Source organism: Megalops cyprinoides, chromosome 2 (genome assembly GCF_013368585.1).
Source record: "Megalops cyprinoides isolate fMegCyp1 chromosome 2, fMegCyp1.pri, whole genome shotgun sequence".
NCBI lineage: Eukaryota > Metazoa > Chordata > Actinopteri > Elopiformes > Megalopidae > Megalops > Megalops cyprinoides.
This window is the reverse complement of record NC_050584.1, coordinates 16,544,962-16,559,066: the sequence shown is the minus strand read 5'-3', so window position 1 is coordinate 16,559,066 and position 14,105 is coordinate 16,544,962. Positions and strand designations below refer to the sequence as shown.

The 14,105-nt window shown below is 45.0% G+C and overlaps 1 protein-coding gene across 1 annotated transcript in view; it reads right to left on the bottom strand.

Annotated features, from left to right (window-relative positions):
- Positions 1–3,536: 3,536 nt before the first annotated feature.
- stau2 (staufen double-stranded RNA binding protein 2) overlaps positions 3,537–14,105 on the bottom strand; it is an 83,199-nt gene continuing 72,630 nt past the window's right edge. The window contains exons 14-15 of the mRNA XM_036517437.1: positions 6,447–6,553; positions 3,537–4,968 (exon numbers count right to left, since the gene is read on the bottom strand). Of these exons, the coding sequence (XP_036373330.1) occupies positions 4,875–4,968; positions 6,447–6,553 (201 nt within the window). The 3' untranslated portion in view covers positions 3,537–4,874. The remainder of the gene's footprint in view (positions 4,969–6,446; positions 6,554–14,105) is intronic.

Below are 14,105 nucleotides of genomic sequence, written 5' to 3'. Positions count from 1 at the left end.
CCTGTTACAGGGCTGCTGTGGGCACATTGCCAACTCACATGCTTGTACCACGCTATTTGTCCAAACAGCACCTCAAGTTCGAGAAAAAAAGTGCATTTCCTTTCTTTAAAGTAATTATTTAAATCTATTTTTGCAGTTTTTTTACAGAGTGTAGTTGTATAACTCCAATGTGTGCATGTTTGCGTGTATATTGTGTATGTGTCTCACTTTTGAGGACCGAAAAGGTTACAGTTTGGCATAGTAAATAATTCTGGCTCCAGTTCTGGAGATTTCCCCCTCGCATGACTAATCAGGAGGATGAAGTGGTCTGGTGGGGGGATTAGTTTTTAATGCAGGAGGGAGAGCCGTCATGAAAGCTTAAGTCTCCCAGCAGCTAGTGACCACCAGCAAGCAGCCGGCAACAGAATACATAGGGCAGGACCAACAGGACTCTCATTAGAACCACAAGCGTGATGAAATCCAAACATCCCGCAGAGAGGAAGCAAATTGGTCAAATACATCGCTGGGGCATTAACAGCTTTTCACTGAACCAAACCCAACATTGCTGCTGGATGTCAGATTGATCGTTCTTTTAGGCTTCAGTAGCTCTCTCTATTGTCTGGTCTTCCCGGCCACTTAAAGCTCTTGACCAATTAAGACAGTTCAATATGGTCGATAGTGTATAATGCAGGTGGTGAAATCAATGGCAACGACCTTTGTATTTAATCTTTCTACGTGGCCTCATCAACCCCATCAGCTGGATGGAATGATTTTTAAAGATCAGACACCCTTTCAATATTGGAATACAGTGTAACGGGTATGTTGCAGTATAGGTAGGCGTAATGGTACAGTGTCGTTTCCAACAAATCATTCATTTTAACTGTAGCTCTACTGTATGACATTCACCAGTACCAAAGCACTGGCAATTCCTTACAGAGATGAGTGTTGGATCTTCACATTCCTGACTTCCGTGAATCCTCCTCTCTTCTCCCCACAGCTGGGATGTGAGCTCTGCAACAGACTGTCGTTCAAAGAGACGGCTGTTTCCCTTTGACGTGAGTCAGATGTCACTGCCCGCCCCCGGCAAGGCCCCCGGAGTTGAAAACATCCACCCTCAGCCTCAGACTGGATGAGTACCTGCTGGGAGTTGTGATATCCCCTATAAACGCTCTGTGGGCTTTCACAGTGGGAAGATGAGCACTCAGTTTAGAATGAGGGTGTGTGTGTGCGTGTGTGGGTTGGGGGGTGGGGGGGGGGGCACTGGGCTTTGTCCTAATTTGCAAGCTCTCACAGTCTCAAACTGATGTCATGTCTCAGACAGACCGTCAGCGTGCATCGGCCCGGCTGCAGGTTTCGGTTTGAGCTGGAAGAGACTGCAGCTGTGGGGAGGGCAGATGTGGGCAGCGTGGGCATGTGGTGTGAACGTGTGTGTTGAGTAACTATGGTGGCTGAGAACAGGGAGCCCCCCTCCCTCCCCTCCCTGCTCCTCTGCAGATCCAAAAAGAAGCGCCTGGACTCCACACGTTATTTTTCTAATCCAACCTTCAAAGAGAGGTTGGGATGCATCAGAGCTTTCACCGCATGCCAGCTCGCAAGACCCGAGACTTTCAAACACAGAAACTTTCACTTTGAGCAATGCTGGAGTCAAGCCGGATTTACAGAATACCTTATCGCATTCCCCTTGCCTTGACCAAAAGCCCCTGTTTTATAACCTGCAGAGGTAATGGAAAACACCAGCTGAGAGAATGACTCATTTCTCTGTAGATGTGCTCTGTTCTCAGAAAGAAGAGGTGCCTTACAGATGTTGATCAGAGAAATTACAATGAATAATTTGGTAAGAAACTGAAAAACTGGTTACTGCAGAAGTCTGGTTTACAGTCCATTAAATACAGTACTTCTAAAATAAAGTGATACCAACGTCAAAAATCCCTCGCTACACAATATACCTCCAATTCCACTGAATAAAGAACAGTCCTTGGCACTCGTACTTTCATCATTCATTCAGACCAAAAAGGAGCACAATGAAATATTAGATTTCCTTCTGGAATTTCTGTGTCATCTGACATTATGAAGCCCTCGTTTTTTATGAAAGAAACAAAAACAAATAAAAATAATTATCATATGACCTGGATATTTCTTCTAGATCTCCTAAAGGATCCTCAAATATGGGCACGCCTCTATTCAATATCTAAAGCATTTCTATTCTTTATTGTTGCCTGACTTGACTAACCTGACCCGGCTAACAAACCATCTTTGTTGGGAGAAAAAACAGAGAGAGGGAACAGGTAGTGCGAACGCAGAAAGACAAAAACAGAAGTGATTTAAAGAGATGGATCGAGCCGTCAGCTGACTTTCCCAGCCAGGAATCCACTGACATAATATTGCATTTGCTGAAAAGATGTGAGGAAAACCTCCAGCTCAGATGTTGAGCTTTGAAGCAAATGAGAAATATCCCACTGTGTGAAACTCTCTCATGTAAATCTGGAAGCGATGGCAAAGCCGTGTTGTTGTGTTGCATAGCTACAGACACTTTTGGACAGCAGTCCACAGGAAAAAAAAACACTGGACTGATGGGTGTTTCAGGCCATGCTAGAGAAGAAGATGATCTCATATAGTAAAGAAATTGATGAGCATGGGCATATTCAGCATTCTGGAAACAAAGAGCCCTAATCACACTTGCTCATCTGTTTTAGAGGAGAGCAATTTAGATGCGTTTGCACCAGAGCAACTGCCGAGCTAAATCAACAGGCTTTTCCTTCTGTGGCGTGAGTATTCACAGATACAATCCTGAAGGCACAACTGACTTGAATCACTTTGAGCTTTAACATTGACTGCATGTTGTCATCTTCAGTGATAGAGGTGACACTAATCTCATCAGTCCTAGTTCCAGTAGATGTATTATTTTATATTTTATAAAGAAATGTTCAGTCCCCTTGGCAAGCAGTGTTCACCCTTTCCCATGTGACTAATTACAGATGAACTCCATACTATGAGTCTCACCATCTCATCACATTCTAGCACTGCAGAGGAAATCACAATCTCCAACACACACACACACACTGCCTCAGATAACTTTGTTTACACGAGATTTGTTCAGTCATTAAATCTGACAACACAGAACTGTGAGCGTTCATTTAGCTACTCTACAATAATTTGCATCTCTGATTATTCACTGTGGGAATGGAGGGAGGCACCTAATTCCCTGTTACATTCACAAAACGAATAACAGTGATTACCTCCTCATAGTGAGAAGACAGAAGGTGTAAGAGGACATTTTTAACACTGAACACCTCAAGCACAGTCACTATCAAAATTCTTTGCTCCACTCGGGAGGAAGACTGCTGAATGCTGATTCATTCTGTTTACTCCACGAAAGAACAGCCAAACATGCTTCTATTGTTAGAATAAATTATCATTTGTATATCACTATTTGTAAGCAGAGAGGAGACTTGTTTAAAATGCACACGGTGCCTTCCGCGTTTTTTTTTCTATGCGGGAAGTGGACACAACCGACAGTGAAATAAAACACAGCACAAGTTTGAACATGAACTGAGGTGGTTTTACTGCATCTGTCCATTCAGTAACAGACAGTTTGGTATTACACGACGTATCCGCGGTCAGAAAGAGATCCTGTTCGTCACTGAACTTCGAAGGTTAGGAACTCTTTTTCTTCGTCCGGACTTCGTCAGGATTTCCGCGCGAGAGGGCACCGCGCGCCTCCGTCGCGCCTCCTCATCTTGATGTTATTCTGGGTCAGAATGCAGTCATTAAAAACACTCAGTTGATGCACTGGCGGGGGTCGATACAACACACAAAATGGGTGTAGATGTGTCTGATAAAAGTGGGCGGAGAAGGGAAGAACCGTAGATATAGATTTACTAGAGTGGTCAAAAGCGCTACTGAAATTGCATAAAACTATGCTATCCCATCCTGAAAGAATGTACACACAACGCATAGCAAACTACCTGACATTCTAGAATCGCAGCAGCTTACATTGTAGTAAAGTGTTATATTTTAATTGGAACAAAAAAATTTCAATTAAATACTATCCAACATGGCCCTCTGGCTCTAGCACACCCTTGTTTGCTTCATAACCAGAACCATTCTAGTAACTCTATTTCTAGGGGTGGAGGGGGGACAATGTTAGAGGTCAGGCTGCTTCTCAATGAGTACAAGTTCACCAGATCAGACACCCCAACTTCTACTCCAGGAGAGAGCACCTCTATTGATTACATCCAACATTAGTTTATGAACTTCACGAACAATTTTAGTTTTGCTTGTCCATAATCTTCTTAGTGTTTTTCTTTTCGCATATGGTATTTTGAGAGTCATACATATCCAGATAGATATATGAATGCTTAATGTCAGCATAAAAGGTAAGCTGGGTGACTATATATGAAGACAACAACTACAACTTTCACAGCACTGCCATTGGTTAATCTTTAAATACTCAAGCATCGTTATTCATAGAGTAATACAAAAGAAATGAAAACCACAAAAATAAGCTGTGCTAGTTTGTTCTTCCTCACTATAATTTTCTGTTTGTATCAATGGCATGTTCTTTTCTTTTTTTACCATACCACCGGGCAACTAGCTGAAAAAAAAAAAATCTATCAAAAGGGAAAATTCTCTATGTATATTCGGTTCAATTTCCCTTATTTTAACAATACCATGCATTAATTCATTCACTGACTGTTTTCATATTTAAATTACTATAAGTCTTTTGAAATTATCAATAAATGTAATGTGTTAAGATAGTGTTGTCTTCACATAGACTCAAATAATGATATTTAGCCACTCGTTTCCGGGTACACATCCACCCTATTGCGTGTTGACGGGTTTATAAGGATGCAGCGGTCGCCGTGGGCGCTTGGGGAGGGGGAGGGGGTGCTCTCCTAGACGACGGCCTTTGGATCCTTGCAGTCCTGAGCGGCGGTGCCTGAGTTAGTCTGTTTATTGTCCGTCCTCTCTCCCAGATGTTTCGCTTGTCTGAAAGATGAACACATCGAGAGCCGCATTCAGCGCTGGCGGGGGGGGGGGGGGGGGGGGGGGCGCACCCGAAAAGACATGTTTATACGCAAACGCCACCTCGGGGTCAAAGGTCATCGCCGAAGGTGGCTTTTTAAAACAAAACAATATTTGTGCTCAGATAACACAAGGATTAAATCATGTGGAAGGCTGCCCCCTTCCCAAGGTTTGCTTCAGTCAGAAAAGCAGTGGCCGAAATGCTACGTTATTAGGAAGTGGCAGAAAGAAAAGATTATTGAAACATTTAGCACTCATGTGAGCAGCCAGGACAGAGTAGCAGTTTATTCCTTCTTTGTTCGTGCCTGATGTTCTCTAGGGCGAGCATGACATCCATTTAAGCAAACAGCCCTGTAACCTTTTCCAGGCACACCTACTATGAAAATATTCTTGAATCGCTGCAGCGACTTCCTTTTGTCTGCCCATGATTTCCACCCTCACGTTTCCCTTGTCTATGGCCCTTCTCTTCATGGAAGAGATAGCGAAAAGGTTGCAGCAGCCGGGGAGAAATGAATCTGTCCCCGCAGCAGTCCCAGGGAGCGCACTGTGATAGAAATCATGCAAAGCAAAGCGGCTTGCCAACCTGCAGCGGAGTACCCCCCTCCCCCCCTCCAAACGGCCGGCATGCGGGTCTCCACTAGAGGAAGTGGCGCCGATGAGCTGCTGAGGGGCGCGACGGCATGGAGATTGGGGGGGGGGTGGTGGGCCCAGGGGCTGCGAACGTGCAATGGGCCCGGGCGATGCGCGTAACCCCCCCCCCCCCAGCTGTCCGCTCGTTGCTGCTCTCAGCTCTGCCACACTCGCGGAGAGCGGAATTAACCGACACGCCTCCGACTCTGACATTTAAAGGACAAATCACGTCTGCGGTCGCTGCTCGTGGGTGGCTGTGCGTTCCGCCTGTGGCTGCTAACCAGAATCTCTGCTGTAACTCTGTCTGTAAAGTGGAGCGGACTTAAGCGCAGTGATCTCGCGCTGAAAAAAAACAGAGTGCTCGGTCATGCAGCATTCACTTCCTCTTACAGATTATGGGATATTTGGAGAATATCTTTGAACATGACTTCCTTGCAGAGCTGCAGGACCTCATGGCAACTATAAACATATGCATGTAGGAAATCTGATTTCCATGAGAAAACCTTGCTCCAGGGGTTGCCGTTTAATGATTTGCAGGCTTAGCCTGAAAGTAGCTCCGTAATGAAGAGGAGTAACGATATTCCATAATTCTAATAAATGGAATATATGCAAGAGATGACCACAGGGAAGGACTTAGTGTGGTGGGGTACCTATTTTATGAGGATAATGATACAAACTGCAGATTAAATCTAAGATATCATCATTCATCACTGATCACAACACCATCATAAAAGTGTTCAAGCTCATATAACATGAGGAAGCTCTCTTCACTGATTCCAAAACGCACACTTGGTCCGTCAAGCGACACTTACAGTTCTGCTGGTACGTAGTTTTCGCGCGATCCGTTCTCTACTTTGATTGGTCCATCCACCGGGTCCAGTCCTTGTTCCGACAGCTGTTTCAAGGCACTTAGAGCAGCCTGTGGGATAAAAACAGATGGTGGGGTTGACGATTAGACATCAGCTGCTTTTCAAATAACACTGAAACACTGGAAACCCGATGCCAACAGGACTCTTTCGACTGTCACTGCTTTCTTTGGCTCGCCTCCTTTAAAGATGTTGTATCATTTTTGAGTAAACACTTCCATTTTGCACTCAACTGTGTTTTCTGCAGACGATCGTCGGAGTCTGCAGCCCTGTGGAATAGCCAAATACCTCTAATGTCTCCACAGGGAGTAGAGGTTTCCTAACAGGGTTTTTGGGAGCGGTGTCTCTTTAGTTTATCCTGAGGCAGACATGTGCCATCCATCAAGAATGCACTTATAAAGGCTTACATGATACCACTTGGTCCTCATTAACAAACAACTCGCAAATCTGCCTCAGAGTTTCTTTGCATTTCAGCTGATTGCAATGGATTTGGTGGAATGTTTAAACAGGGTTCCCAGTAAAAGATTTATCCTCAATGCAAAGGTAGCACGGTGGAAGAGACTGAGTGGACTCTTGGCTCCGCCATGAGCGCAGTCCTTTGATTAGTGACGGCAAGCACAAATTGCAACACAGAAATGCACCGTTATGTAAAACAACAGCTCATCCCCTCTGAACGGAGAGGGGCTCGGAGGCACGCCCCAGGACAGCGATCGACGGCCTACTGTGGATGTTTAACAGCACAGATTCCCCTCGGAAGTGGACGGTGCTGCCACAGCCCATATACGCAGTGGAGGACATGCTGCCTGTGCGCTTACTAATCTGGGACCAGTCGGTTGTCACCAATCCCCGGGTCAAACAACGAGGAAATATTGAGCAAACAACACTTCTGACTGCTGATGCGCTGACTGATGACTCCAAGCACACTGGCCAATTGAAAACCGATTCCAATTTAACAGGCTGTAAGATTTGGCTGAAAGACAGCGTAACAGTAACATGGAATACACCATCTGGATCAGTATAAAAACAGACACAGCGATAATATTCCTCTCAGCTTCTTCATTCTCGAGTCACAGTTTAAAAGAAGAAGTCTGGCAAGGTAAAGAAAAAGTGTTAATCAACTCTTTGACACAATCAAACTTTCGAGTCTATACATTCCATTTATTGGACTCCATAAATAAAATGGGCTACAAGCGACATCATTTTATTATCACTGTAAAATGCCATGTCTGCCTCCATAAAGAGCTGTGCAAAGCCTGTTTTCTGTAGAAGGGATCACTGCTCATTATTATAAGTCTTCAATTGTTTATAGATCCGGGGCTGTGTACAATCTGACTGTTTTAATGTTTACCGGAAGACATCTCTGGCAGGACAAAATGATACAATCACCCGAGTGTGAGACTGTATGTTCTAGCATCTAGCATTGTTTAGCGGTCGGGCCTGGTTCTGGCAGAATGCGATTCCCCCTCACATAAAATTGATTTGTGTGGCTCATGGCAGTGAGAGAGAGATGGGCTGACTGGGGGCAGAGACACCTGGTCCTGCACCAGCCCGGGCTGACGCACACAATCTCCCAACATCCTGGCGATTGAGTCCAGATGTGTGGGGCGGCCCGCGCTCCTCGGGACGGAGCGAGATGACATAAATCTCGCAGCTGACGGGAGGTCCCACCGAGCTCCCCCCCCCCCCCCCCCCCCCCACTCCCAAACACCACCGGCCTTCTCAGAGAGGACTTGCTGAGGAGGGCCGGGAGGGTCGCGGATACCAAGACAGATGTGCATTCCTGGACCAAATTAATCAGGAATTAACATCGGCCCAATTACAGCCGCCGCTGGCGTCGGGCGTCCAGCTGTGGGGGAAAGTGAGAGGGCTTTCGCTCCCGATTTTTCCCCCTGGGCGCTCGGTGTTTTCCGGCCTCTCTCCACCTCTCCCTCCGGATTCTGCCAGATCAGCCACGCACGCCTGGCCCTCTTAATGTTTCCGATGGAAACGGATTCAGTGGATCTATAGACAACAAGCACATATTAGTCAACTGAGAGAGCACAGCAGCACATGCCAGCCCAAAGGATGGCGATTATCCTGCAAGGAGCCGCATGTGAAAAGAAGAACGGCGCATCAGGCGTGCAAATACAAATCTACACAGTAAAACAGGCAAATTCTTCCTGAAATGTAACCTCTGAACAACAAGTGACGTGATAAATTGATGATTTTCAATGCAGGCTGTTCAAAATCAGCCTACAAGGTTGTAGCAATCAGTTAAGTGCTTGAAACATAAGAGGGAGCTGAAGTTATTGGGCTCAGTCGATCAGTAGAACATGATGGCATCATGAGCTCACTCTGTTAGGACCCAGCCACTCTAGTCCTATTACAATTTCTAGGACCACAGGACCACAGTCATATTACACTCTTAGGAATCCACAACTCCAATCATATTACATTCTGCTAGGACCACAGGGCTCCAGTCCTATTACACTCCTTTATGCCACAGGACCACAATCATGTTACAGTCTGCTAGGACCCCAAGATTGCAATCAAATCAGTCACATTTAAGGCATCCAACAACACCGCAGTGAGATTGCTGCTATCTCAAATGTGCATTTTCAAAAGGAATAATTTCACGGTAGTGGTGACTCACTTTCTGGCCAACTGAGGAATACGCCTTTTTTCCCCACTTTCATTCATCGACTCATGCGATTTCATTCTTAGAATATTTTATTATGAATCATGAATCTTCGGCCTAAATTTTCCTCTCATCTCTCAATGAACTTCTCTCCGGTGGTTTCAGTGTTACTTGTGAGGCTGCCTTCATTCGCATGCAGACTACTAATTTATGGTAATATATTTCAGAAATCATTACACTAATATGAGAAAACATATATCCTACAATATTTTGAATCTTGAGGAATGCCTCATTGGATCACCATGACTAATTTAAATGTAACAATTTGTGGTATGTAGTATGTTACTGTACATATATTTCCCCGTAACTCAGATTTTAAAAGAGTACATCATTCCCTCATGTTTGAGATAAACATGATTCATGGACACCCAATGACTTCTCAAAATCCTTCCTAAATGTAAGGCTTATGTCCCAAAGTCTCAGAAATTCAATACTTTACTAGAATGCGGTTCTTATGTTGAATACTTTATCTATGCTCATCCTGGAGCTTATTTTTAGTATCTCTTCTTGGAAATGTTTTATGACTCTTTACTACAGGTACAAACTTCAGCTAACGAACATCCCACTTTGTTCAACAAATCAAAATTGTGCAGGGATCCTGTAAGTGTGGATTTCGGTGTCCAGTATCCAATAAAACTTGCCAGATGGTCGAAAGGGAGCCACTATTCCGAGGACATTACCATTTGTCTTCTCCTGTCTTCCGCCAATTGTAATCATAGGGACGATTACCGGTGTGTTGTATATGCAATAAGAGTCTCTAAATAAATAACCGAAATACATCTGCTTCTTGCAGTGCAGATAAATACCATAAATCAACTGTGTGACAGCTTCTTGATAAACCCCTGGCAACACATCACTAAACAGCACAGGCTAAGATAAATACTCTGCTATCTATTGTAACATCAGGCAATTACATCATTATTTTTTTAATGAGATAAAGTGGTCATTGAAGTGGGATTGTCGGAGATATCAACACGCTGAAATATGTTTAGTCTAGTGTGCAGACCTGGAAGTGCTCCATCTCTGTCATTGAGAAAATAAAAGCAAGCAGGGGCCGAGTCGTACCCCAGGATCTCTTTAAAGGCCACACTTAATGAAGACCACCCCTCCTCCCTTTAGATAACAAACCAGCCTTCACCTAGGGATCGGCCTGCAAATTAAAGGGCTTAAGCGCGTACTGCTTCATACTTCCATTCGGCTGCTCAGCTGTGCTTTGAAAGACGGAAACGCACGATGGAACCTGACAGGGCTTTATTTCCCCTGCAAAGAGAAAGGGGGGGAGCAGAGGATGACCATCAGTCATTGCTGGTGAGCTCTTAATGGTCTTCCTGACTGTATTTTCATTTCCTTGGCTAAACGGGCGCCTCTCCCCTAAGAGACGTGGGCTGCGTATAACGGTCCAGTTCGCTGCTGGGAGGGTGGTGATGGATCGCCCAGCTGGACTTTCCTCCGTTCACTGCATTTTTTTTGGGGGGGGGGGGGGCATGGACACTGGCACAGCACTTATGCCGTCCCATTCATCACCGATATCCACCAAGGATGCTTAAGCACAACTGAAATGCAATGTAAGCAAAGACCACAGCTGACCATAACACTATAGGAAACGTGACCCGAGATCATAAAAACCAAAACCCCAAACTCAACATAATAATCATTAACAATAGCTGATTCCATGAGTTGTGACTCCTAGTCTTTCTGTTCTCTAGCTGTATCTCTTAGGATCTGCCAAAGGAGGAGGGATTTCGGTGAATTATCTAAGGTCTTAAAAGGGATTAAGAATATGGATCGTAGAGACCAACTTCTGCGAACAGAACCAGAGGGCACAGGTGGTTGGGCTAAGAGTACATTTCACACTGACATTAGAAAGCACTTCATCATGTGGCGGGTCGTAAATCACGGAACAACTTTACTGGGATGTGCAGCGGAGCTGAGGACTCTGGGATCCATCACCAGAGCGGGGAACACAGTGACAGATACACTCCGGATCAGAGGACGGACAGGACCGAATGGTCTGTTCTCATCACCGTGTGCTGCTCTCTCGTGTTCTGACGCTCACCAACTGGAGGCCGGTACTCTGGCCTGAGCTCATCTGGAACGTTCTGCCGAGGCAGTGCCTCCTTTCACTGCCGCTCAGCCTCCTGTTCCACAGCATCCAAAACCACCAAGGCTTCCTGCTTCCTATTGATCACCGTGGGCTTCAGCCACTACCTCTGAGAACAAAGCTGGGAAAGAAACAGCTTTTCTCTAGTGTGAACTGAAGATGAGGAGATTCCCCTTTCATCTTTGGCAGGACAAGAAACGCACTGTGTTTGGAAATGCAAGCAAACACCTTGCAGCTGCATGCACACACAAACACACCCACCCATATCCCATTAGGACGCTCAAGGACATGCTTGTCTCACAATAACTGAATAGAGCATCACTTTCAGCTTGTCACTTGAAAAATTCACATTTTTAGTTTCAAGTAAAACACTTGATGAAATCCTTTCAATTTAAGTTAAACTACTGTAACAATAATGAGATCATAGGGAATGGTGCTAGTTAAAAAAGGATTCTCTGAAAGCTGGCAGCTAGTATACTTTTGAAACATACTTAGTCTCAAACTGTGCGGAGACGTGGCAGATTAATTCTAAAAAAAAATTAAAGAAATTAAATGTAGGTTGATTCCTAAGAAAGCCTAAAGCATTTTCTAAGGCATTTAATAATTAGGAATCTCACACAGAGATTCCTAATTATTAAATGCATGTTGCTTTTCACCACACTGTGATCTGTGAGAAACTCTTCCCCTGAAAGCGCCACGTCTTCGCAAATCAGATGTGGGTTGTGGACGGTGTTATTGTTTCGTGGAGAGTTGTTCCACTTTCAAAAGGACATATAAAACGGGGCCGCCGCGGCCTCTCCGGTGTGCAGCGGTAACATGAGATCGGAGTGGAAAGAGAACCCCATAAACCTGACAGTCCTGCCCACATCAAAGCTCTGGAGCAGACTGACAGCAACATTCCTGCAGCATCTCCCCGCGCCGCTGACGGGAGGGGCTCCCGGGTCCACTCCAGCCTTCGCTTTCTCCACCGATATTTCACATCCATAAAGTGTGAGCGGCGCTGGGGGAACGCAGGGCCGGGAGAAAGACCTGTAGACAGGACATACCAGAGGCCCGCGGCTCAACGGGCTGTGAAACGACACCAAAGGAAGAGCCCCGATAGGAGGGAGACGTGGAATTTCAGCTGCTTATCTGCTCCGGCGTACACACTTTCCCTCGACACTTACGGAGCGAATCACAGCAGCGGGGGGAGTGGCGGTCAATTGTAGTTTCTTTTTTCTGCAATTTCTTAATTGAATGTTGTTACAACAGTCTTGAACTGAAATTAGGAAGCACTGATTAGCAGCTGATGTTGTTCCATAGTTCACTGATCGACACTTAACGTAACCTTGTCCACAAGGAAGTTTGTGGTGGTGTAGTGTGTACACTTAACAGTGTAGTGTGAACTACAGTGGTGTGTGCACTATAGTGTAGTGTGCGTGTTGAATAGTGTGGTGCGCACTACAGTATAGTTTAGTATGTCAACAAGTTTAAGACCGAGCTGCTAAACTCTGAGACTTCTTTTCCACAGAGCCTGAACACCGTCAGATGCACCTCTGTGACAAATGCTCCCTCCTTGAGCGCCCACTTTCAAAAATCATGTCAATGGCACAAGAGTTATGAGGGAACGAGACCATGGAGTGCACTAAACAAACGCAATCTGTTACATAACAGGGAGTAGTCCTGGGGAGTGCAAGGCTCCTTGGCTCCTGCGTCCCTCTCGTTAAAAGCAGATTATTTAAATGAGCAGGTGAGGGAGAAATCCGAGCACGCTGGATGCACTTTGAAGTGTTTGAATACAGGGCTTGTATCCCACAGCTGCCCTGACAACTCCCCGCTGGCGACCAATTATAGCGCAGGAGACTCAGGTGAGAAATTGCTTTAATAACACCAGGGTCACATGGTTCCTGGCACACAGCTGTTTACTGAATACATCTCAACAATGGTCCTGGCTCCAAGCACGAGCAGGCTGCCAGACCACTGCTGATATCTCAGGTCAGATATTGTGCATAGGTAAGCATTTTTGCTTTCCGTGCTCAAGTCTCCTAATTCGCACGCCATTCTCCTGACCTCAAAAACCATCGGCCAATGAGAGCTCCGCTCAGAATAAGCTGGATTTATACACGCATCCAGATGAATAAACTCTCTGGTTTCATTTTCACACTGGGAAACTTAGATGGGTTGGCTTTTAACTCTTGATCATCATCATCACCCCACAAAGGAGTTAGGACACCTGTTCTGCGAAATGCTACCCATTATAAATAACCCACATTTTGGAGTGGTCTTCAGTCTTTTTTCCTGCTGTATAAACAGACATCCCATGTCGCTTGCTATCACTCAGAGGTGTGTGAATGACACAGAGGCATTGCTTCGGGGTATTGGGGGGGACAGCACAGATGTATCTGAAGTAACCAAGACTAGAGCTTGTTGCTAGGAGAAAAAGACAACCCTGTCATTGTAACTGACAGCTGACTGACAGACTGCCGTCTTAGCCATCAGCAGCACTTTTTTACAAATACTTTACAGATTTTACAGCTATTTTGACAGATTACTGTGTGTTGGTGACGCCAACTTCATGGTTAGTAAGATCAATAAATCAAAACCATTAACATTGTGCTTAATGGCTTTATCACCCTGATGAGGCTATAAACCAGTGGTGATTAACAGTGTATTGAGACCTTTCCCTTTTAAAACAGCACCTCCTCCATTTACATTCATATGGAAAGGTTACTTTCAACATCTCTTTTCAGACTCAAATTCCACATTTAAGCAGTGACGTTTATAAAGCAAACTGTTCAAGGTAATTCATTTTTAAAACTACAGGCTAATGCTATGCTTCCAATTAAGA